Source organism: Copadichromis virginalis, linkage group LG17, assembly GCF_057382275.1.
Source record: "Copadichromis virginalis isolate Kocher_CV1m ecotype Utaka linkage group LG17, C_Virginalis_male_GT1.1, whole genome shotgun sequence".
Taxonomy (NCBI): domain Eukaryota; kingdom Metazoa; phylum Chordata; class Actinopteri; order Cichliformes; family Cichlidae; genus Copadichromis; species Copadichromis virginalis.
The window spans coordinates 34,585,882-34,608,216 of record NC_140634.1 but is presented as its reverse complement, the minus strand read 5'-3'; the positions used below and the strand labels follow the sequence as shown (position 1 = coordinate 34,608,216).

The 22,335-nt window shown below is 41.5% G+C and overlaps 3 protein-coding genes across 5 annotated transcripts in view; 2 read left to right on the top strand and 1 right to left on the bottom strand.

Annotated features, from left to right (window-relative positions):
• The window catches only part of strip2 (striatin interacting protein 2), a 30,617-nt gene extending 22,441 nt beyond the window's left edge, over positions 1-8,176 (top strand). For all 3 annotated transcript variants that reach the window (XM_085435831.1, XM_085435830.1, XM_085435829.1), the window contains 6 exons: positions 171-297; positions 1,104-1,204; positions 1,413-1,479; positions 1,578-1,682; positions 1,870-2,074; positions 3,598-8,176. In XM_085435831.1, coding sequence (XP_085291957.1) covers positions 171-297; positions 1,104-1,204; positions 1,413-1,479; positions 1,578-1,682; positions 1,870-2,074; positions 3,598-3,848 — 856 coding nt within the window. In that variant the 3' untranslated portion in view covers positions 3,849-8,176. The remainder of the gene's footprint in view (positions 1-170; positions 298-1,103; positions 1,205-1,412; positions 1,480-1,577; positions 1,683-1,869; positions 2,075-3,597) is intronic.
• Positions 8,177-8,487: 311 nt separating this feature from the next.
• Positions 8,488-10,764, bottom strand: morn2 (MORN repeat containing 2). The gene is made up of 6 exons (XM_085435835.1): positions 10,700-10,764; positions 10,564-10,596; positions 10,442-10,492; positions 10,162-10,268; positions 9,943-10,079; positions 8,488-8,712 (listed from the first exon to the last, which is right to left on the bottom strand). Exons 1-6 carry the CDS (start codon positions 10,704-10,706, stop codon positions 8,610-8,612), a joined length of 438 nt encoding a protein of 145 aa, XP_085291961.1. The 5' UTR covers positions 10,707-10,764; the 3' UTR covers positions 8,488-8,609.
• Positions 10,765-11,162: 398 nt separating this feature from the next.
• dhx57 (DEAH (Asp-Glu-Ala-Asp/His) box polypeptide 57) lies at positions 11,163-22,323 on the top strand. Its single transcript, XM_085435828.1, has 24 exons — positions 11,163-11,221; positions 11,981-12,145; positions 12,238-12,516; positions 12,598-12,804; positions 12,935-13,827; positions 13,920-14,101; positions 14,222-14,343; positions 15,453-15,648; positions 15,759-15,883; positions 16,003-16,136; positions 16,225-16,279; positions 16,375-16,586; positions 16,675-16,791; positions 17,150-17,246; positions 17,393-17,566; positions 19,072-19,272; positions 19,381-19,657; positions 19,896-19,991; positions 20,083-20,166; positions 20,386-20,523; positions 20,609-20,683; positions 20,770-20,904; positions 20,994-21,194; positions 21,412-22,323. Exons 1-24 carry the CDS (start codon positions 11,187-11,189, stop codon positions 21,553-21,555), a joined length of 4,344 nt encoding a protein of 1,447 aa, XP_085291954.1. The 5' UTR covers positions 11,163-11,186; the 3' UTR covers positions 21,556-22,323.
• The last annotated feature ends 12 nt before the right edge of the window (positions 22,324-22,335 follow it).

The following is a 22,335-nucleotide window of genomic DNA, read 5'->3' as shown; positions in this document are numbered from 1 at the left end:
TTTGTTTCCTGCGTGTCTTCCAGTTCTGTCCTGGCTAAAAAAAAAAAGTTTTTTAAAAAGCCCAAAATAAATCTTATTCGGTCTCCTTCTGTGCCTGTCACTTTGTCAGAGAAGTGATTATACTGTTAAAGACCCAAAGGCCTTACAGTCACAGCGTGTGTTTCTTTTAGTATCACCGTCCTGCAGAGCATGAAGCTGGGAATCGATGTTAACCGGCACAAGGAAATCATCGTCAAGGCCATCTCTGCTCTGCTGCTCCTGCTCCTCAAGCACTTCAAACTCAACCATATCTATCAGGTTACACACACACACACACCTTCACTGTGCCCTCCTACATACACCTTAACTTACTTTTCCTCCTCTTACATGTCACCTCTCTTCCCTGATAAAATCCATACACCTCCCCCACTGTAACCTCCCCAGTCCTGCGCCTGATTAATCAGTCAAGTGTGCCATCGCTTTCTCCATTTCATCCTCCTCCCCCCCTCACACGTTTGTAGCTTTATCTTCACTCACAACTCGCAAACCCCTGACTCAGCCACACAGACTCGTAATTGGAGTTCATCTCAGTGAGGACGTAAAACTCACTGAAAAATGATTCATCCTCATTTCTGGTGCTTAGTATCTCAGTTTTTTGTTGCTTCAGTGATTATGAATTTTTCTGATGCTAGTAAGGGATATCTACATAGTTGAAAAGCTGCTCTGTAAACTTAGAATGATAGCGCCCTCTGTTGCAACTAAAGGAGATTACATGCTGACACAATTTTGAAGGGGAAAGCGGCTCCAGTGGGAAGCCAAATCGGTTGCGGATTGTTTGAGACCCACACAAACTCGGCATTGAGATGAATACTGTAGCTTCAGCATGAGAAATGACCCCACTTGGCTCCTGATCTTTTCCACACTCAGCAGTAATATTGGGTTGTTTTTTCCCCACACCCCCCAATGAAAAGTCTGAAATGTGTTGCATTATTTTTACTATTATTGACTGATTGATTGGCTTTCCTTTCTTTCAATACATATCACTAAATGTAACCGTTGCATTTTCAGCCATGGCTCTTCTCCAGACTGTTCCTCACTGCCGCCTCCTCTTTTTTTCCCTGCAGTTTGAGATTGTCTCCCAGCACTTGGTGTTTGCCAACTGTATCCCACTCATCCTCAAGTTCTTTAACCAGAACATCATGTCTTACATCAGTGCCAAAAACAGGTAGGATCCTTTTCTCTCATCCTTTCGACTTACAGCGCCATTTACGTCACCATATTCAACCTCCGACGATCAGTCGCACAAGCATCTGTTTGTGTAATAACCTAAAAGAGGTTCATACAGATTCACATTAAGTTACAGGTGACAGGTTGATCTGCAGAGTTATCAGTTTTTGTCTCTCGTTGTTTGTTTCTGTGTTTTCACACTATAGTATATGTGTGCTGGACTTTCCCCATTGTGTGGTCCATGAGATGCCTGAGCTTACAGCTGAGAGCCTGGTGAGTCACACTGATTGAGCCTCAATGAGTAATAGTCAGCTAAGAACGTAGCGCTCGCTGTTTAATGATGATCTCGGTGTCTCCACGTGTGTTTTCAGGAAGCCGGAGACAGCAGTCAGTTCTGCTGGAGGAATCTGTTTTCCTGCATTAATCTGCTGAGAATCCTGAACAAGCTGACCAAGTGGAAACACTCGAGGACCATGGTGTGTAAATCTGCATTAGTCTGCGTCTCATAAGGAAGCCTTAGGTTGGAACACCCACCTGAATTCAATATCTTTATATTGAATGCAAAGTGATATTTGCCTCCTTACTAGTGTGCATCCTGTTAAAGGGACATTTAGTTTGTAAGATTCCTTCAATTTGCTTCATTATATTTAATCTTTCTTTCAGATGCTGGTTGTTTTCAAGTCTGCCCCCATCTTGAAGAGGGCTTTGAAGGTGAAGCAGGCCATGATGCAGCTCTATGTTCTCAAACTGCTCAAGATTCAGACCAAGTACCTGGGCCGCCAGTGGAGGAAGAGCAACATGAAGACCATGTCGGCTATCTACCAGAAGGTCCGGCACAGGCTCAATGATGACTGGGCCTATGGAAACGGTAAATAGCAGCTGGCAGAAGTAGTATGCTGGGATTTGTTGAAACAGGGATTTTCTGCTTACATTTTGAAAAATATCACGAAAACCCCCAAAAATCTGAAAATACTGGCCAATCAGAAGCTACAAATAACACTGTGCACGGAAGCTCCGTTTTCACTGACCTAAAACATTGTTTATGTGTGGACGAAAGGTCAAAAAACACGTCTCATGGGAAGAGAATATATCCTTGTGTACTGGGGAACAGCCATCTGTTTGCACAGTTCAGTTTGATTTACTAAAGACCAGTTTATGTTTTGTGACTCGTGTGTTCTCTGGGTTTTATTTCATTTTTACTCCTTTTAACACTTTGTCTAGGAATTTTTCTTTAGCCAATTTTTATCCAATTTGGAGCAACTGATATGTGATTTTGGGGACAGATACAAAAAAAATCCTTTAATAAATATAGCAACGCATATTCTTTATGTATAATACACATACAGTATATCTAAACCATAAAGTTACTGTAACTTAAGTGAAGAAGGCATTTGTTCTGCACCATTCAGCTTTGATGACTCTCTGCTACCTGTGCTGCAGTGCTGAACACATAGAGCAACCTCTGCTGGACAAACGCTGTTATAACAGCACTTCCAAATTCAGATTTTCTGCAGTGTGCTTTAAAAAAATGTCAGTATGCATTAATATGTCTATGATAAGCCAGTGTCTGACTCTTAGTTCACAGTGACAAAGTACATTAGCTAAAAGAAAAGATAATGTAGTAAAAATATAAATAATACAAATTAAAAATCCATCCATCCATTCGCTTCCGCTTATCCTTTTCAGGGTCGCGGGGGGCGCTGGAGCCTATCCCAGCTGTCATAGGGCGAGAGGCAGGCAAATTTAAAATCCGATTTAAAAATGCAAAATAGAATTTTCTAACAGCGTTTTAATGGGAACAGCTGTGACAGTTTTATTGTATGCTTTATGATGATGACACAGGGTACTTATTATGTTAGTCAAAAACTGTCGAGTGGAGCTTAGTAAATTGTAGTCTGATAGGCTGGAGTCACAGATTAAATTAGGAACATCCTGCAGCATTGCTCAGAATACATTCAGTTTAGCCTTTTAGATCTTCCTAAACGAAGCAGTCACAGAGCTAATTGGCCCCAGCAGTGCTCCTCACTCAGAGCTGATGAACAGAGAGGAGACTGCAGCATAATGAACATGTGTACCCGGGGCTGTGAAAACAGGAACGTTCAGGGTAGTTACTGCATGTATGTGGGTGTTTGTGCAGCTGGTTGCATGATTCCTATACTGTCATATATGTGTGTAGTACAGTTGTCCAGCAGCCAATGGCAAACTGTCTGGTTTGTGTTGCTATGGCAACACGGATGGGGGTGGCAGTGGGGTGGGGGGACTTTTCAGGGTCTCCATCCCTGCTGGGAGAGCAAGCAAGCTGTCACTGTGAGCGTGACAGAGAGAGCGGGAAAGAGTAGGAGATAGAAAGAAGAAGCAGGCACTTAAATTCAAATTGTGTAAAAATCGCAGATATCGACGCACGGCCGTGGGACTTCCAGGCAGAGGAGTGTGCCCTGCGGGAGAGCATCGAGAAGTTCAACAGCCGCCGCTACGAAAGGAACAGGAACGGAGATTTCGCGCCCGTGGACAACTGCCTGCAGAGCGTGCTGGGCCAGCGCGTAGAGCTGCCGGAGGACTTCCACTACAGCTACGAGATGTGGCTGGAGAGAGAGGTCTTCTCGCAGCCAATCCAGTGGGAGGGCCTACTACAGAATCCATAACGTACGGGGAGGGAGGGAAGAGAGGGAGCATGAGGGCGTGGGGTGGATGTAACTGTGCGAAGGTCACACATTGAGCCTCTTGGGAGTGGTTTAAGGAGGTCGTACCAAGCAGCGCCAGCGGGAAGAAGGAGCTGGCAGCTGCATGCAGCAATGGAAGAAACGACAAGAGGATCAAAGATGAGTTGTAAAATGGATCCAATTAAAGAGTGCCACACACTGACATGTGCCTATAACTACTATGAACACACATGACCGGCAAGAACAGAGGTAGCAGTTATAAGAAACACCTGGTATCGCTGTAGCAGGAAACTGTTTTTTTTTGGCCAGTTATACTGCCCCGCCCCCATGTTAGACAACAAAAACATCGATTTCTACACCATGTCCCTTTTTTTAACACGTCGGTGCTCTTCTGATTCCTCAGTGATGTTTTCCTCTTTATTTGTATCAACGTGTGTTCTAAACATTACGTGATAAATGATTGTTTGAAAGAACCTTTTTTTAAATTTAACACAGAGCCTACTGTAGGTATAGAGATTGTGGATTGTCGGTGATGGGTTTAAACATTTCTATTATATATTTTGTATAAAAGAGAAATGGAGCCACAGGGTTATGATAGTCCAAATGTAGAAATGGGAGCTCTTTGCTCCGAAGACACCAAAATAACTAAAGAGAAATATACCAGCGTATTAGTGTATGGGTTTGTTCTGTGGATGTGTAAAAGTCTTTGTGTGGAGAAGGAAATCTGAAAAAATGGGAGATGTGAGTTTAAAAAACAAAATGTTTTGTCCTAAAAAAATATATATCTGTATTTTTAAGTAGAAAATTAACCTTATATACAGAAATCCTGCTATTCCAAATATCTTAGCTTCATTTTTAGCAACGTCAAACCTATAATTACTGATGTCCTCCAGGGTTTGTTTCGATACATGTCGTGAGAGATGAAGAGGTCACAGAAGCTAATTGGATGTACTTTTTATCAAAACGCTTCAGTTTTTCATATCACTTTGAATGAAGCTGTAACGCTACAGTCACACTGGGGAAAACATTGGTTGGAGGTCGCAGTGTGACCACAATTATTGCAACCGTGTGCAATGAACTTGCTTTTGAAATGGTTCCTTCAAAAGGTGCAGACCAAGCCTGCAACCACTCACAGTCAGTCGCTGTCTTCAAAGCCACTGTGGTGTGCCAAGAACAAAGATATTGACGAACCAGCAACAAGATGGAGTCAGTCTTCTATCAGTCTGTCACTGAATATGGTCAAGTTGGAAATTAAATGCAATGCGTTTGTGATAATAAAGCAATCAGCTAAGATAAATCAGTGAAAACTGCAAATCTGTTGCTATCTACAGACACAGGACATCACTGCTTAGATTAAGAGTCCAGCCAGAACCTCAAAGATCTGAAATACAAATTCAGAAATGGTGACGTAATTGCTGCAGGACAGCAATTTTTACTGAAAATTACACAGGAATTTAACAAAATGCAGTCAATTGAAAGCCAGTTGTTTTGAGTTCTCTGTTGAAAACAAAACAAACTGGCTCAGATTGCAACATGTTGGTAATTTGTCTGCATTTCTAAACGGACAATAATTTGCAAACCTTTTTCTGTTTGTCTGGCAGTCAGTCTTGAATTGGACAACGACTGTTTAAAAACAGGTTTTCTCCCGGCAGGCGACCTCGGCAGTTACAATTGGGACTGGTTGCACAGACGTAGGGGCGTTGCACTCTCGATCTCCCCAGTGGGTCACCACAAATGCTTGCAATTGGTTGGCGAATGTGAAAAATTCAGTGCAGCTCCTGGGCAATTATTCATTTCTCCCAGTCACAATGAGGTTATAGTTGTAGTTTCACTCAAGTGTGACTGAGCCATAATATGACCTGTGTATCACTTGTTTGAATTTGTTATTGACTGTGGAATGGGGAAGGTTTTTTTTACCTATATGGAAGACCAAAACTGCCAAGATTAGAACTAAATTAAAAAAAATGAGTGACTCAGTTAATTAATATTCTTTAAAATATACCAAAAATATAGGCATAGCATTTATTTACTCGTGCATTTATTCTCATATTTGCCAATTTATCCATTTATTTCTTGTTGTTCATTTGTTTATTTATCCATTTATTATGTTTCAACTACAACCTTTTCATTTCTCAATAAATATCTTATTATGTTATGCAAATTGAGCAGCTGTAATTTCAAGTTCATCATAAGATCATCGTCGTGTCTTTTGGTTAGTTAATGCCAGGCTCAACTTGAACAGTCAGAAAGCTGCTTGAAATCGTAGACACTAAGGCGGAAATAACACTGAAATACATTCACGATTTAAAACAAATATTTTTAGTAAATTCCATCCATTCTCTTCTGCTTTTCCCTGTCAGGGTCACGGGGGGCTGGAGCCTGCTATTTTTAGTACATGTTTAACAAATTGATTAAGGATTTAAATTTAATTGGAAATAAATAAATATGTGCAGTATTTGAAAAACAAGTCCAAAATTGTCTTTAAAAAAAAAAATCTTTGTTTCCTAAATGTCAAAGCTTTGACGTTAAAGTCTATTTTTCTTTGTTTATTTTCTATGACTTTACAGCTTCGGGATGTCTTTGGATTATTGTGGTAACAATGCAAACAGAGAAATACTCAAACAAATATTAATACATAAACAAACACAAAATAGTTTCTCTCAATGCACCAGAAACCTATTCAATAAAAAACATTTTGAGACATAGTTCTGACAGATATTTGCAAACATTATTATTCAATATTATGGACATATTGGAAAGTCCACAAGTCTGTCTTGATCGTGTCTTTTCTTGGCTGTTGTGAATAGAGAAATTTACACACACAGAAGAAATTCAAATAAAATAATGTAATTGTCCCTTTTTATAACTAAGTTAAGGCAATTTAAAAGGTTTTTCATCTAAATAATGGAGCATTTTTTTTATTGATTGTTTAGTTTGGCACTCTTTGTCCTCCACAGACTTAAAGGTCGATAGTGTGTCTGTTTTGTCTTGGCACGCCACAAAGAAGCAAGACATTAAAAACCAAACAAAAAATGTTTTATGAAGTGTTTCCAAAAGTTGTAATTTGTTTATTTTAAAGCAAAAAGACCTCTAGAGTGAAAACGAATTTGTTGTCTTGGCTGGACTGTGTCTGCTTGCTTCCCTGAGCTTTTCTATCGAACCATCTGGAGTTATTCGAACCCATGATCGGAACAGTGGCCATTCCGTTAACTGACGCCCCACTTCCACTCAACAACAGCACAACATGTGAACCACACTGGTGGTGGCGGTTGTCACAATAATGGTGCAACTTCCTGTAGATGCGACTGCCTAAACGATGCTTCAGAGGTGAGCACCTTGATTCCTGGATATGTCTTTACTTAAGCACACAAACAAGCACAAAGGACAAAAAGCATGTACTTTTGTTTTTGTACAATTGTTGATTGTTTCAGATTGTTATCTACTTGCTTTGAGGGGTTACAAACTGTTACGTATTATCTCTGTATAGAAATAATTTTGATACTCAGTCTTGTTGAAATGTGCATGACCATGGTTCTGTTCTGTGTTCACGTGTTAATGTCTTTCCAGTCCAGTAAGAAAAGTTTTTTTTGTTTCTCGTACAGTCACTCGTACAGTGTTGTGCACCACACAGGATTCTGTTTTTGTTTTCTTCTTCAGGAAGGCGATATCTTTAACAATAATATTGTATACTTTATAGATTCTCAGGTTTATGGAGATGATATATATATATATATATGACAACAGTTTTAAAAGCTTCCTTGCCATTCTCTGGCTCACTACCTGTAAAGAGGAATATACATTCTGATACACCTGAACCTCTAAACATTTACTGCATAAGCTGTGCATCGTCACAAAAACACAGTAGCTCATTGTGAGTGTTGGTCGCACTTAAAGTTCAGATGTAATGTTTATTTCTTTTTGTATCTTGTGCCAAATTTGAGTGCCATTTCCTGTTTTTATTCTCTTGTTTCTGCTATCTGCATTCAAGTCCATACTGAAGACTTGGAATGCAAAAAAAAATGTTGTTTTTTTTCTACCTGAAAACTGTACAATCAGTGAAAATTGCCGTTTATTGTATCTAGGGTAATATTTCACCAGAAGTGTTTAGTATTGTATGGACGTTATTACCGTATATATGTGTTTTTTGTTACTCACACTTCCATATCTGCATATTCTAGATCCAGTAAATACTCGACACTGAAGATGTTCAGGGGTATGTGCAATTACACATCCATAGAGGCATTATACGATAGAGTGACAGATTACGATATCAGAGTTGCAGAGTTGCTTATTAAACAGTGTTGAACACTTGTGTTTGTTTGTCGACTCATTTTAATTTGTCGGAGGGGTTATGTGGGGCAGAAAGCCAGTTCACACACAAAGCTGTGTGTACACACACTGAAGGTCAAAATGACCACATACTCACTCTTCCCCAGGCCAGTGTTCCAGCAGTTTGGGTACAGCTGTTATGGATGGGGACATGAGCCCCTCTGGGATTGGATGGTGGTGCAGTGATAATAAAATTACCCTGCACTTGTCCTTCACTCTCACAAAGAGTCAAGACACAGTATTGTAGATACTTGACTCACTTATGCCAGCGACTGTCACCCACTAATATATGAAGTGAAAGAAAATGTGCACAAGATCTTGTATGAAAAACAAAATACAGAAGAAGTTTGTTGTCTGATGCAGTTACATTTTAATGTTATAGATATATGTGCCAAAGTGTGGTATTTGTTTTGCCTAAAGATTGTGTTCCAATTTGAGTCCAAGCGCTGCTTTGCCGTGGAACTCCCCCGTCCAGAACAGTCCCTGTGCGCTAATGAAGGCCCCATCTCCCTCCAACCTGGAACACACCAGTAAAAACAGCTAAAATCTTCAATTTCATCTGCTTGAACCAAACGAAACAACAACTACTGGGTTACACAATATTGTAGCTAAACGCGTACAATAAATAAAAATAAGGAAAGATAAATTTCAGTCTGGTCTGGATACAGTTCATCCAAACAGTTGTTGTTACCATATATTCTTTCAATTTATTATGTCGGGGTCCTGGGGTTTGACCTATGAAGGAAGTTTAACATAGCCAGGTTTCCTTTGTGTTAGCTGGCTTAATCAAACCTAAGAACTCCAGCTGGGAAAAAAACGGGTACTTTCTGCCTCATGCTTGACTATTCTTAAGACTAAAAAAGATTAATTGAGCAGAAACCACTCCAATCACAGAAATTGTCACATGAACAGAATATAAAGAATGTGGAAATATGCAAATAAAGATGTAACTAATCAATGTTCTACTCTGTGTTCAAGAAGCTGCAGCGTAAAATTGATTTAGAGCAGGTTGATTTATGCTTTTTTTTATATCACCAGCTGAGATCATTTAAATTCCTCTTTTGGTTCCTGCTTTGATTTTACTGTTATTCAAGTCTTCCTAGTGTTTCCCTGACTTCCCCACTGTTTTGTCTATGTAGTAGCACCTTCTACTTATTATCATGTTTTAGTGTTAAGTCTTATTATTTCAGTGTTTATAATTTGTCCTTTAGCTATTTCCTGCTTTACTTTGATAGTTGGTTTCCTAATATGTCAGGTTTCACTCTTTCATTCGCGCCTGCTTCTCTGGTTGTGGTTGTCTTTGCTTGATTACTTTCACCTGTGCTTGGTTCCCCACCTGTTTCTCATCCTCAGTCGATCACTTGTGCATATATACTGACCTGTTTTTCAACCTTGTCATTGTCATATCTTTGCGTTGGCTATATTTTGGTTCCCAGGTTGGACTGTATAATCATAAGATTAGAAGAATCCAGTTTGAATTTAGGATTTTTTGTTTGTTCCCACATCCTGCATTTGAATCGTCCCCATACTAAGCAATGTAACTTTAAATCTCATCTGATCGTCAGGTGCTTTAAGAACTGTACTAGGTTTGTCTGGGATTTCTTGTTTGGTCAATTGCATCTCCTGTGCAAACTCCCAAATGACATGTTTGTGTCTTTTAAAATAAAAACTCTCATATAATAGTTGTCTTTAATATTTATCTGATTTTTTTTCCAGAAAATATTTTTAAAAAGGCATTTTTTTTTACCTGTTATTATGAAAGTGACCTTTACACATAGAACCATCTGGGAAGGTGTATGTTCCTGTGCCGTTGTACATGTTGTCTTTGAATTCTCCTTCATATTGTGCTCCAGAGGGATACTGCATGGTCCCTCTACCATGCATCTGGGAGAGCGACAGAGAGGGAGATTATGTTTGTTTAACCACATGGTAAAAATAACTGATGTTTGAGGCAGTAATTGCATACTTTGTCCTCATGCCACTCTCCAGTGTATGTGATGCCACTTGCTGAGGTGTGTTTACCAGCACCGCTCCTCACCAGTGCTCCATATGCAGACCTGCTGCACTCTCCCTCTGTGGAGAACAGAGGTTCATACATAATTAGCATAGACTTAAATTTCATCTGAGCAGTCACATTGAGGCATTGTGTATTGCTTTAACCAAGAATTAGGTCTCTTCTTCCCAAGATTTTTACACGTGGAAATGTTTCACGTGTAAAGCTGGATCATCAGCCAGCTATAACTTACCATATCTGTCTCCGTTTGGAAAAATGTAGGAGACTTTTAGAGGTCCACCCCCTGTAAACAAATACACATTTATTCACGCTGTCACAAGAATGCGCAAACTGTGGCGCGAAGAGGATATTTACCATCAGTGTTCAAAGAATCGCTTCCTTTCTTATCTGAAAGTGAAAATCACACCGAATCAGAACAGGGTTTGTGTGTGTGTGTGTGAGTGTGCGCAGACTAGGTGTTAGAACTCATATCTTCACAATCACACTCTACCAGACATCCGTGACAGCTTCCCCCAGCTGGCAGATGGTTGTCAGAGCCGAGAGCAAATGCTGTGTTCTGGCCAACTTCTTCAATGTGAAAAGTCAGACAGCTGATTAGAAAGTTGTGACTATGACACAAGTTACAACCGCACTGTAACTGTTCACTTTTACTTGCCCTTAAATGGAGCTAATGCTGCCAGTAAGCCGGGGGTCCTGTGTTTTAAAGGCAGCTAGAGGCTAGCCCTTGTTACCATAGTTACGGAATTGGTGCAAAGTAATATCTTTAATGGCTTGTGCGACGCTCTAAATGCGTTTTATTAAACTACCGTTTTTAAATAACAAGAAGAAAGGCTTACCGCCGCTAAAACCTTCGACTTTAACCTTGTCGAGTGACCGAGAGATACTGTTTGCTAACTTTTTATTGTGTTTTTTTTTCTAAGCGCGAACGTAAACCGGAAAAGAAACGTTGAACTCAAGAGTTTGGGCCAATAGAAGAGATGCAGGCTACCGGTGGTCAGAGCAGCTGGTTCAGGTTTGTTCGCAATTGTTATTAAAGTTTCGTTTTTCAGTTTATTGCGCACTTTACCGATTATAACACGGCTCTATACTTTTTGACATTTTTAAAGCATTTAGATTCACTGACTTGCCTTGCCGGGAGGCTTTTTTCAGTTAGCTTACTGTTACATTAAAAGTGATGAGTGTGCTTGCTAGCTGTTAGCTCGTTAGCTAGCCGACTCCTTATACTTGAAGATGATTAACGTGCAGCACCTTACTTCCACATTATTCCTTATATGTTCTGGTCTTTTGTACTTTGCCTGTAGCCAGCCACCTAGCCGTGGGGTCATCGGTCGGTCATCGCCCTGACTGGGTTGTTAGTCTGCATGTTAAGTTTGATTGCATAATTGTAGCCACCAGCGCTGTGTGTCAGCCACCATCTCATTGCTCGCACTTGAATTGAAGTGCCAGCCAGCCCACAGCGATGTGTGACTGTGCTCTGCAGAGGGTGGACAGTAGTAGCTGCCTGCTCTTCCCGGGTCCGCAACCAGTAGCTCTCTCTCCCTCATCTAGGTTTTTTTTGGGGGGTATACTCCCAGGGTTGGAAAAATTTATTCAGACCATGCTTTTTAATGTCTCTTTTCGCAGATTGTTTTCTGCTATGATTGGACACTGATTGAACACTGATTGAGTGTAAGTATATTCTGACAGCAGTGATTTTTTTTTCTTTGTAATAGTCAATTTTGTATTTGTACTGGTGTTTATGTAATGAAACTGTTCGTGTGTCCTTTGGTAGAGAAATGAACGCAAGGAGAAGAGGTGGGAAGCCCAACAGAGGAGGTGGAAGATTTAATAAACAAAGAGGAGGAGGAGGAGGAGGAGGAAATCGGAAAGGAGGAACCAGGCTCTGGGATGACGGGGATGATTTCAACCTTGATTTTGGACCCTCTTATTTCAGCAGGTGTTAATTTATATTGAAGAAATATTTAGGTTTGTGTGCTCGGCTTCAGTTGATTTCCTATCATTTTGCCTCGTGTCTCATTCTGTCTGCAGATCAAATAAAGGACGAGGTGGTGGCGCCCATGCTGGTGGCGGGGATGGTGGTCGAGGAGGAAAGAAAGCTAGAGATCGAGACCGAAATGGGAAAAGTAGTAGCAAGGCTCTGCCAAGGTCCTTGACGAGTACCAGGATGCACTCAAAGGTCAGTGAATGCATCAGACCAGAGGTGAGCAGTATGCCGTTGCAGAAGATCTTCATGACTAATGCGAACCAGGAACAACTCAAGGAGTTGCTGAGGATTTTACAGACACAGGACTCTGATGAACTGTATGAGTAAGTACATACGCACTTGTTTGAAAAGAACAATTAGAAAGCTAGGAAATAAACTCATGCAACCCTCTGTTTGTTCCTTAGTGATTCTGGTTCAGATTATTCCGGGCTAGATGAGGAGGAAGAAGAGGAATTTGATGAATTGGATTACCGTGAGGAAGGCCAGTTTTGGGCCACAAATGATGAGCCTCTGCAGAAAGCAGAGAGCCCAACATTTGACCTAGAATATGAGGATGAACAGCCCAGCCCTGAACCTGTTATCTCCTTATTTGCCATAGGAAAGCTCTGCAGGTGATTTCAAATTTTGTTTTATTTCCAGAACCTTACCTATGAGCTAAATCAGATGTTCTGAATCGGTGCTTTTGTGTGTAAATATAATTAGCTTCTAACCCATTGCTTTCTCATAATTTCCTCTGTGTAGATATGGTTTTGACAGGGAGCGCAGCAAACAGGCGCTGGAAGCTGGTGGAGGAGAGTTTGGGGCAACTTTGGAACAGCTCCTCCAACAGATTTTCACTGAGCGCTATGGTCAGAAAGCAGTTTCCCCTGATGGACTTGATGAGGTGCCTTTGGATGAGTGTGTAAACCAAAAGCAGGAGGAGGCCTTGGCTCTAGCTGCTATTTATGGCGATCGCTTCAGTGAGCGCATTGCCAATGCTGTATGGACAGTAACCCTGGACCTGTCGTTCCTCTCACGATCTCCTGTTAAGAAAGGAGGAGTGGTAGGTGGAGGAGCTCCAAACATCGGTGACATCTGCAAATTCTACATGAAAGGTCAAGGCTGCCGCTATGGAAACAAATGTTGGTTCAAACATGAATTTCCCAAAAAAGACATGTCTGAGGCTGGTTCCTCGGACCTGAAAGGCCCAGGCCAGCCTGGTGTCAGCAGCTATTCTCCTCCTGAGTATGAGCTGGAAGTTCGTTTCCCCAAAGGGAACCGTTACCCTTTTCAAGCACCAATAGTTGCCTTCAGTACCAATGATGAGTCTCTCTGCGCTGCGGGGAGGCTCCATGTGACTGAGAGATTACTTGGAGAGGCATTGTCTGCAGCAGAAAGCAACCAGCCTGTTGTTTACACCCTGATAACCTTGTGTGAGGATGAAAATACCATGAAAGAACTATTGTCCATACGGCATCACAAATACAGCACCCCACCTCCTGTGATTGCTGTTCCTCCACCCTTTCTTGCCATAGCAAAGAGTAAAACTGTAAGGAGCAAAGCTTCTGAGGAGAGCATGAATGCCATCACCAGCAGTAGTAACCATGCAAACAGCGGGAGTGCTGCTGCATCTAGCAACCCAAGGACCACAGATAGTAAGTCGGATAGAAATGTACATTTTTGCTATATATTTTCTGTCGTTTCTTTATACAATAGAGAGCTGTATTTAATTCTGCTCACTTTTTAGTAAAACGGACAGTGGATGCAGAAGAGCTGGATGAGAAAGACGAGGATGAGAGGGACCACGCAGTTCCAGTTAAGAACGACAGTTACGTCAAGCTAAAGAGGAACATGGTGAAAAAGCACAATACGATGGGCAATCTGCTGCTAGAAAACAGCAAGCTGTGCAAAGAGTTCAGTAGGAAACAGGTGGGTCTTAGGAAAAAAATGTGTATATTTTTTTTGGTTTTTCTTCCTCCAAATCCTTCTCAGTATGATGCATCCTTTGTAATCTGTTTCCGATTTCCTTTGGTTCCTCTGTCAAACCAGTCCTCCAGACGCTACAGTTCTATGCTTGAACAGAGGAAGAATCTTCCAGCTTGGCAAGAGAAAGAGCACATCCTAGATGTACTGGACCAGTGTCAGGTGCTGGTGATCAGTGGCATGACTGGGTAGGTCCCAGAGTTTTACCGTGACTTATAAATTAAAGAAAAAATATATTTTAATGATACTGATCCACCCTTTCAGCCTTTTTTCCCCAACCAATAGCAAGTCAAATGTGATGTATGGATATATGAAGGGTTTTAGCTTGTATGGAATTAAAAACATTTACATCAGATATATTAAAATTGAAAGTTTATAAATGAGATCTACTATGGCTTTCCTTACTTTTTGTCATATCTGCTGTTATATTGTTATAATTATTTGAAGTTTTAAATAATGAGATCAGTGTATCGTCTCGAAAGATGTACCCTTAGGACAGAGAGGAACGCTGGTTTGAGCGCGGAGTCAAGGAGGCCATTTACGTGAAAAGGGAAAAACCATCTCTGAATCGAGGAGGGGACCTAAGGGTACATCTTTCGCCATCTTACAATGCTGTGATTGCAGCCATTCCCCAACTCTCTGTGAATGGTACTCATGGCCATTGATCAGTGGGTTTTGGTCAGTGGTTGTTGAGAATTTGGTCATGAGAAATGGTCATGAGAATTTGCATAATTATGATTAAGGAACTGACCTCCCAGCCCATTGTTCCTTCAATGGGCTGGTTTCAGTTATTATGCAAATTTACTGTTTATAAGATTTGGGAAAACCTGCAGTCAGCTGAGACTGAAGAAGTCACTTGGATGAGTGATGAAACGTTTCTCCCACAAAACGCTACGTCCAGATGAACAGAATCAACTTTTGGAGAGATCAGTGTATGTACATAGGTAATCTCAATGAACCAAAAGCTCAGGTTTCACATTGTTCTAAACTCTCATTCTTTTGTAGTCTGGGTTTTGTATGAAAATGGTTAAGGATAAATGGTTCAATTTGATCATCATATAATATAAAAATCATATATAAACTTAGACAGAAACCTGCTGTGGCTGAACAGATGGCCTATACCAAAGTCCAGTGTAAGCTTAATATAAAAGAGGACTCGAGTTTGAAAGAAGTATAAAAATTCACCTTCACAAAAAAGATGCTAAACATGCCTGTGATTATTGCCTGTTCCTAAACATGACTGTGTTTCATGTGTTTTTTTTTGTTTTGTTTTTTAATTAATGTGACTTTTCTGCAGGTGTGGTAAGACCACTCAGGTTCCTCAGTTCATTCTAGATGCCTCTTTGAGTGGCCCCGCGGAGCAGGTGGCCAACATCATCTGCACGCAGCCTCGCCGCATTTCTGCCATGTCAGTGGCTCAGAGAGTGGCACAGGAGCGCGCAGAGTGTCTGGGGAACTCTGTGGGCTACCAGATCCGCCTGGAGAGTGTCAGGGTACAGATACAGATATAAAAACATCTACAATACAGCATTCTGGTTGTCTGTTTTTTTTTTTTTATATTAATACTATATACTCTTCCAACACTGACTGCTCCTTTTATCAGACTTCAGTCACCAGGCTGCTATACTGCACCACAGGGGTGTTGCTGAGGAGACTGGAGGGTGAGGCAGACCTCAGAGGAGTCACGCATGTCATCGTGGATGAGGTGCACGAGCGAACAGAGGAGAGGTGAGACAGAAATACTTCAGCTTAATGGCACTTGTATTGTAACATGTGGAAAAATGAACCTGGAAAAAAAAATTTTAAGCTGCTTCTTTGTTTCTTGTCTCTTAATTTGTTATTTTCAGTGACTTTCTGCTTCTGGTGCTCAAAGACTTGATGGTGCAAAGGCCTGACTTGAAGATTATCCTCATGAGTGCCACTCTTAATGCAAACCTCTTTTCTGACTATTTCTATAACTGTCCTACTATCCACATACCAGGTAATCTATTAGCAGAACTGACTAATTCTATTCTTACACCTCATTCTATGCATTCCCCTCTTCATTCTAATAATGTGTGTTGCTCCAGGGCGCACCTTTCCTGTTGACCAGTTTTTTCTTGAAGATGCCATTGCTAATACTCGGTAAATACATTTTAAAACATTTAAGTAAACCGTAGACTGTCTTTACAATTTGCGTAGTAACACAACGGTTTGTGTATTGTGCTGTTTTTTTCCAGCTATGTCATTGAGGATGGTAGCCCTTACATGCGCTCAGGAAAACAGAATCAGTCAACCATGGGTGCCCGAAGCAGAGGGGACCTGAGTTGCGTGGTAGATGATTTGAGTGAAGATGTCTGGAACTTCATGTCTTTCTGTAATAAAGACTTTGTCAAAGACTCGGTCCCAGACCAACAGCTCAGCCTGCAGGATCTCACCATCAGATACAAAGGTGAAATGAAAATATATTTAGGTTTTAATCAGATAAGCTGCCAGTGCCAATCAGGGCATACATCTAAAATTTTGCGTTGCTGATGCAGATACTAAGAAGTCTGTGCTCAAAACCATCGCCACAATGGACCTGGACAAGATCAATATGGACCTGGTGGAAAGCCTGCTGGAGTGGATAGTAGAAGGAAAGCACAACTACCCACCTGGTAAGAAAACAACACTGACAGCAAAGCAATCTCAGGTGGTAGAGCAGGTCACATGCCAACTGGAAGGTTGGCGGTCCTGCTCCAGTCTGCATGCCGAATATCCTTGGGCAAGACTAACTCTATGTTGCTCTCCGATGAATGCATGTGTGAATGTTAGATATGCTTAGAAAAAGTACTTGTTTGAATGAACAAGTTGTGTAAAGCGCTTTGAGTGTTCATATAACGCTTTTCTGTTCTATCTAAGAGCCAGTCCAGTTAACATTGCCATATACAGGTGGCCAGTAAGTCTCTGATGTACTGATCTGGATTGGGGACAGCTGTGAAGCTGAACACTGGTTATGTTGCTTTGTGTCTGCAGGTGCAGTGCTGGTGTTTTTGCCAGGCCTCGCTGAGATCAAGATGCTCTATGAGCAGCTTCAGTCCAATAGAATGTTCAACAACAGGGGCGCGTCCAGGTCTGTGTGTGTTTTATGGCAACACTTGGTTTGCAATTGTATGTGTATAAAATGAAGCTAAAAGCTGAACCAGTTTTTTTTTGTTTGTTTGTGTGAAAACTTTTGACTGAAACACATTAACTGTAACTTTTGGTCATGCCCATCAGGTGCGTGGTGTACCCCCTTCACTCAACATTGTCCAATGAGGAGCAGCAAGCAGTTTTTAGCCGGCCTCCAGATGGTGTCACAAAGATCATCATCTCCACCAACATTGCTGAGACTTCAGTAACCATCGACGACGTGGTTTATGTCATCGACTCCGGAAAAATGAAGGAGAAAAGGTAACCTTCTATTATGCTAGCCCTAAATTCTCATTTTTGACAGTTTCGGGTTGTGAATTCAGTGTTGGGAAGGTTACTTTTAAAATGTATTCCACTACAGATTACAGAATACATGCCCCAAAATGTATTTTGTAACGTATTCTGTTATGTTACTCAATGAGAGTAACGTCTTCTGAATACTTTGGATTACTTAATATATTATTATGCTTTTTTACAACTACATGAATGTGATTTATTACTATTACTGAAGGTTACTCGCCATACCAATACCGACCAGATTTTTAAATCTTAATATAAAATGAGTAACAGTAGGGTGGACATTAGGTCAGGCTGCAGTTTTTGCAGCGATCTCGTATAGTAAACTATTCCGCGCGTATATAAAACAGGTCCGTGGCTCTGAACCGTAGTAAAGGGACCTCTGGCAAATACATCAGGTTCATGTCGGGCTCGTAGCCGAAAACCATCTTTACTTTGTTGTCTGGGTCAACTTTGCTAGCGAGAGACAGAGAGAGGCGTTGAAAGGCTGCTCCAAAGGAACTTATTGTTTCGGAGGAAAACAGAACAGTGTACAGTCGAGTCTTAATAGTTAACTTACAACTGGGCTCGTCAGGCACTCCTTTTGGCTGCAGTGGTTATTATTATATTTACATGCTTCCAGCTTTCGGCTCGGTGATAACTCGTACTTTTCCACTCTCCTTTTTCTCCATCCCTCTCGCTCACAGACACATAACGGGTATGGCAGTCCATTTTCCCTGCAGCACGGACTACACTGCCCATGATGCTACATTGTTTAGGGCTATGCCTGTAACACTCTGCCTATTGCATTCATGTTAGAGAATTTAAAAAAATATTTCTTCACGTCATCTTAATGCATGTTTTGTTTGCATTTCCACCGGTGTGGAATTACCAAAAATAGAGAGGGCATAGCCTAACATATGAAACAGGAAAAAACCACGGTGTAATCCATTTATTTCAACAAAGTAACTGTATTCTCAATACCACCTTTTTAAACGGTAACTGTAACGCAATACAGTTACTCATATTTTGTATTTTAAATACGTAACGGCGGTACATGTCTGTGACGGTTCTCAGTCATCCAGGTCATCGTAGTCTAAGGAGCTTGGAAAGAAAAGCTCATGTGATTAGGTAGAGGATCATCGGGGGTCCCTTGTCCCTCTTTGGGGGGAAACTCCCACTGGGTTTTAAATCTGGGACTCTCCACCCTTGACCCTTAGAACTGAAGAAGCTTCTCGGATGAGAGGTGAAACGTCTTCAAGCAACTCAAAGAAGTCCAGACGCTTTTCTTTCCAAGCTCCTTAGACAACGGCGGTACATGTATTCCGTTACTCCCAACACTGTGTGAATTATACTTCTTGTTTTTTTAAAAGGCCCATGCAATCATATTAAAATGGTTTTGTGATACATGAAGATGCACTGATATATGCTCAAATCCACAAATCTCTAAGTCTCCCTTGATATATATATATATATTTTTTTTCTTTCAGGTACGATTCATCTAAAAGCATGGAGAGCCTGGAGGACACGTGGATTTCTCAAGCTAACGCGCTGCAGAGAAGGGGTCGAGCAGGTCGTGTGGCCTCGGGGGTCTGCTTCCACCTCTTCACCAGCCACTGCTTTAAACACCAGCTGGCTGAGCAGCAGCTGCCTGAGATCCAGAGAGTGCCACTAGAGCAGCTCTGTCTCCGGTAGAGCCGTCTGTTTTTCCCACATAACTCTGACTATAAAATGCAAATGGCATTTGATTTGGAGAAATTCCAAAACGGTTGTTCACAACACTGACCTTTCTGTAACAGAATCAAGATCCTGGATGTGTTCGCGGAGCAGCCGCTGGAGTCAGTCTTCTCTCGGCTCATCGAGCCCCCGTCAGTGGGAAGCTTGGACGCTGCCAAGCAGCGCCTTCAGGACCTGGGAGCTCTGACCACAGATGAGAAGCTGACCCCGCTGGGCTACCACCTGGCCTGCCTGCCTGTCGACGTGCGCATCGGAAAGCTCATGCTGTTCGGCGCCATCTTCCGCTGCCTTGACCCAGCACTCACCATTGCTGCAAGTCTGGCCTTCAAATCCCCATTTGTAAGAAGGCGCTAGTTTCTGTTGAGAGACGCTATGTGCAGTTCATCTGCAGCATGCCCCTGATTTTAGGCTCATTAACAATTACAAGTATAGTACACAGCGCAGTAATGAGCTGCTTCATCTTTTCTGTTGGTTTTTAACAGATAGGAGGTTACATAATGACATTTATTTGTTTATTATGTATATTTGTAATGCAAGTGTCTAATTTTATGGAAATGAAAATCTGGTCTGCTTCCAGGTGTCTCCATGGGATAAGCGAGAGGAAGCAAATAAAAAGAAAGTGGAGTTTGCAGTGGCTAAAAGTGACCATCTAGCTTTGTTGCAGGCATACAAGGTCCCTACTGCGTTCGCTTATTGTGATAAGATAATTCAAAGATGTTGAAATACATACAGATAATATAAAAACTTTCTTTTTTTTTATGCAGGGATGGTGCTCCGCAGCAAGGAATGGCCACCGTGCCAGCTTCCTCTACTGCAGGGAGAACTTCCTGTCATGGCGGGGTTTACAGGTGAGGCAGTGGTGTCCAGAAGCACTTAATCACTTGTCCAGAATCAATAAACTCACTTGCTCTACAGTATAATTCTGATCTTCTCTGTTTGAATATAAATCTAAAGCAGTGCTAAAGCTTATGAAGTTCTTCCAATGTATTCAGATTTAATTTCAAATGGCCCGAGCAGTGTGTTTTATATGAATAATATTTGAAATGGTGAATTGTGACCTTTGGCAGGAGATCGCCAGTCTGAAGAGGCAGTTTGCTGAGCTGTTGTCTGACATTGGCTTCATCAAGGAGGGACTGAAGGCCAGGATTATTGAGCAAATGTCTTACAAGGGTACAGACGGGGTCATGGAAGCTACTGGCCCTGAGGTGACACATACAAATCACTGAATCAGTGATTCAAGGGTTCATCTTGGAGAAAATAATTCAAAAATTCTAATATTTTGCATCTCAGGCAAACCTAAATTCCAGTAACATCCGGCTGATGTCCGCCATGCTGTGTGCTGCCCTCTATCCTAACGTGGTCCAGGTGGGCATAGTCCCCCTCTTTGTCATACAAGTAAAGAACAGAAAGCCAAACAGAAGTATGAAACATTCACACTTGATGTCCTGCAGGTACGAGCTCCTCAAGGGACTTATAAGAAGACGGGCACGGGAGTGATGAAGATGCAACCCAAAGCCAACGAGCTCCGCTTTGTGACCAAGAACGACGGTTACGTCCACGTGCATCCATCATCCGTCAACTACACGGTGAGGTTAGGGGGGGAAAAAAAGATACGCTCCAAACTAAACAACTTGTAGGAGAAATAAGCCTCACCTTTCTGTTCTTTATGCACCAGGTTCGCCACTACGACAGCCCGTACCTGGTTTACCATGAGAAGGTGAAAACGAGTCGCGTTTTCATCAGGGACTGCAGCATGGTGTCTGTTTACCCGCTGGTGCTGTTTGGATGCGGACAGGTCAACGTGGAGCTGCACAGAAGGGAGTTTGTCATCTCCCTGGATGATGGGTGGATCCGATTTGCTGCTGCTTCACACGAGGTCAGAGAATCTGATTTTTTTTTTTTTTTTGATCACATGATCAAAGAGTTATAGCTGGCTCAGATCTTAGTATTGCAACGGGCGTACAAGCTGTGTAGAGTTTATATGCTTTAAAGGTTTAACAAGTTTTATGGAGAGTGCAAGCACGACAACTGAACAACTACAACATATAAGTTAACATATATGTTACTACATGTGCTTGTGTGACTATATCCAGGTGGCTGAGCTTTTGAAGGAGCTGCGCTGGGAGCTGGACCTGCTTCTGGAGGATAAAATCAAAAACCCGAGCATGGACCTGTGCAGCTGCCCCCGTGGCTCCAGCATCATACAAATGATCGTCCACCTCATCTCTACAGAGTAGCTCTGCTACTCAAAGCTTCCTTTATTATTTCTTTATTTAAAGGGCTCAGATGCATGGAGCCCCAGTGATAATGTTTTTGTGCTCCTGCATCACTCCCACAAAGTCTTTATTAAAAATTCTTTAAAAAGTCAATATTACTGCATTGATGGTGGATAGTCAGAGGAAGATTAGCTGGGCAAATATTTGACATGAGCTCAGTTTCAGTACACCAGTGTTGCTACCTTACACTTAAAAGTGTTGTTTTCCACTGAGTTGCTGTTGCACTCAAGGTTTTTAAAGCAAATTCTGCCTTTAAAGAAAAAAATGTCTCTATGCAGGTGATTATTAAGATTCCACTCTTATTCCTGCTGGACTAAAGCAGCTAATGCTTCGTTCAGTTTTTGATGTCATACTACCGCTGCATGGTATGTGCACATAAATTGGCACATGATTGGTTGTTAAGTGATGTCACAGAGTTTGTATACAGTGGTTTTTTATTTTGGGTTGTGTCTTGCTCACAACTGAGAAGTTTCTTGGGTCCATATTGGATTTTGTACTATGAGTTTATTTGTAATGCATGACTAAAAGATCCAAGAGCTTCTGCATGGTATACAGTTGGTGTACATTTACTGAATGTATTTAAATGTTAAAGTACAATTTCACAATGTGAATGCAAGGGCTTTTTACACCAGGATGATTTGGTGAGAGCTGCCAAAGAAACTGGAAAGCTACTGTCTTAACATGAATTCCACTGAACGCTGCACTACCATTAAATTATTGCGATGATAACCTGTTGTTCGC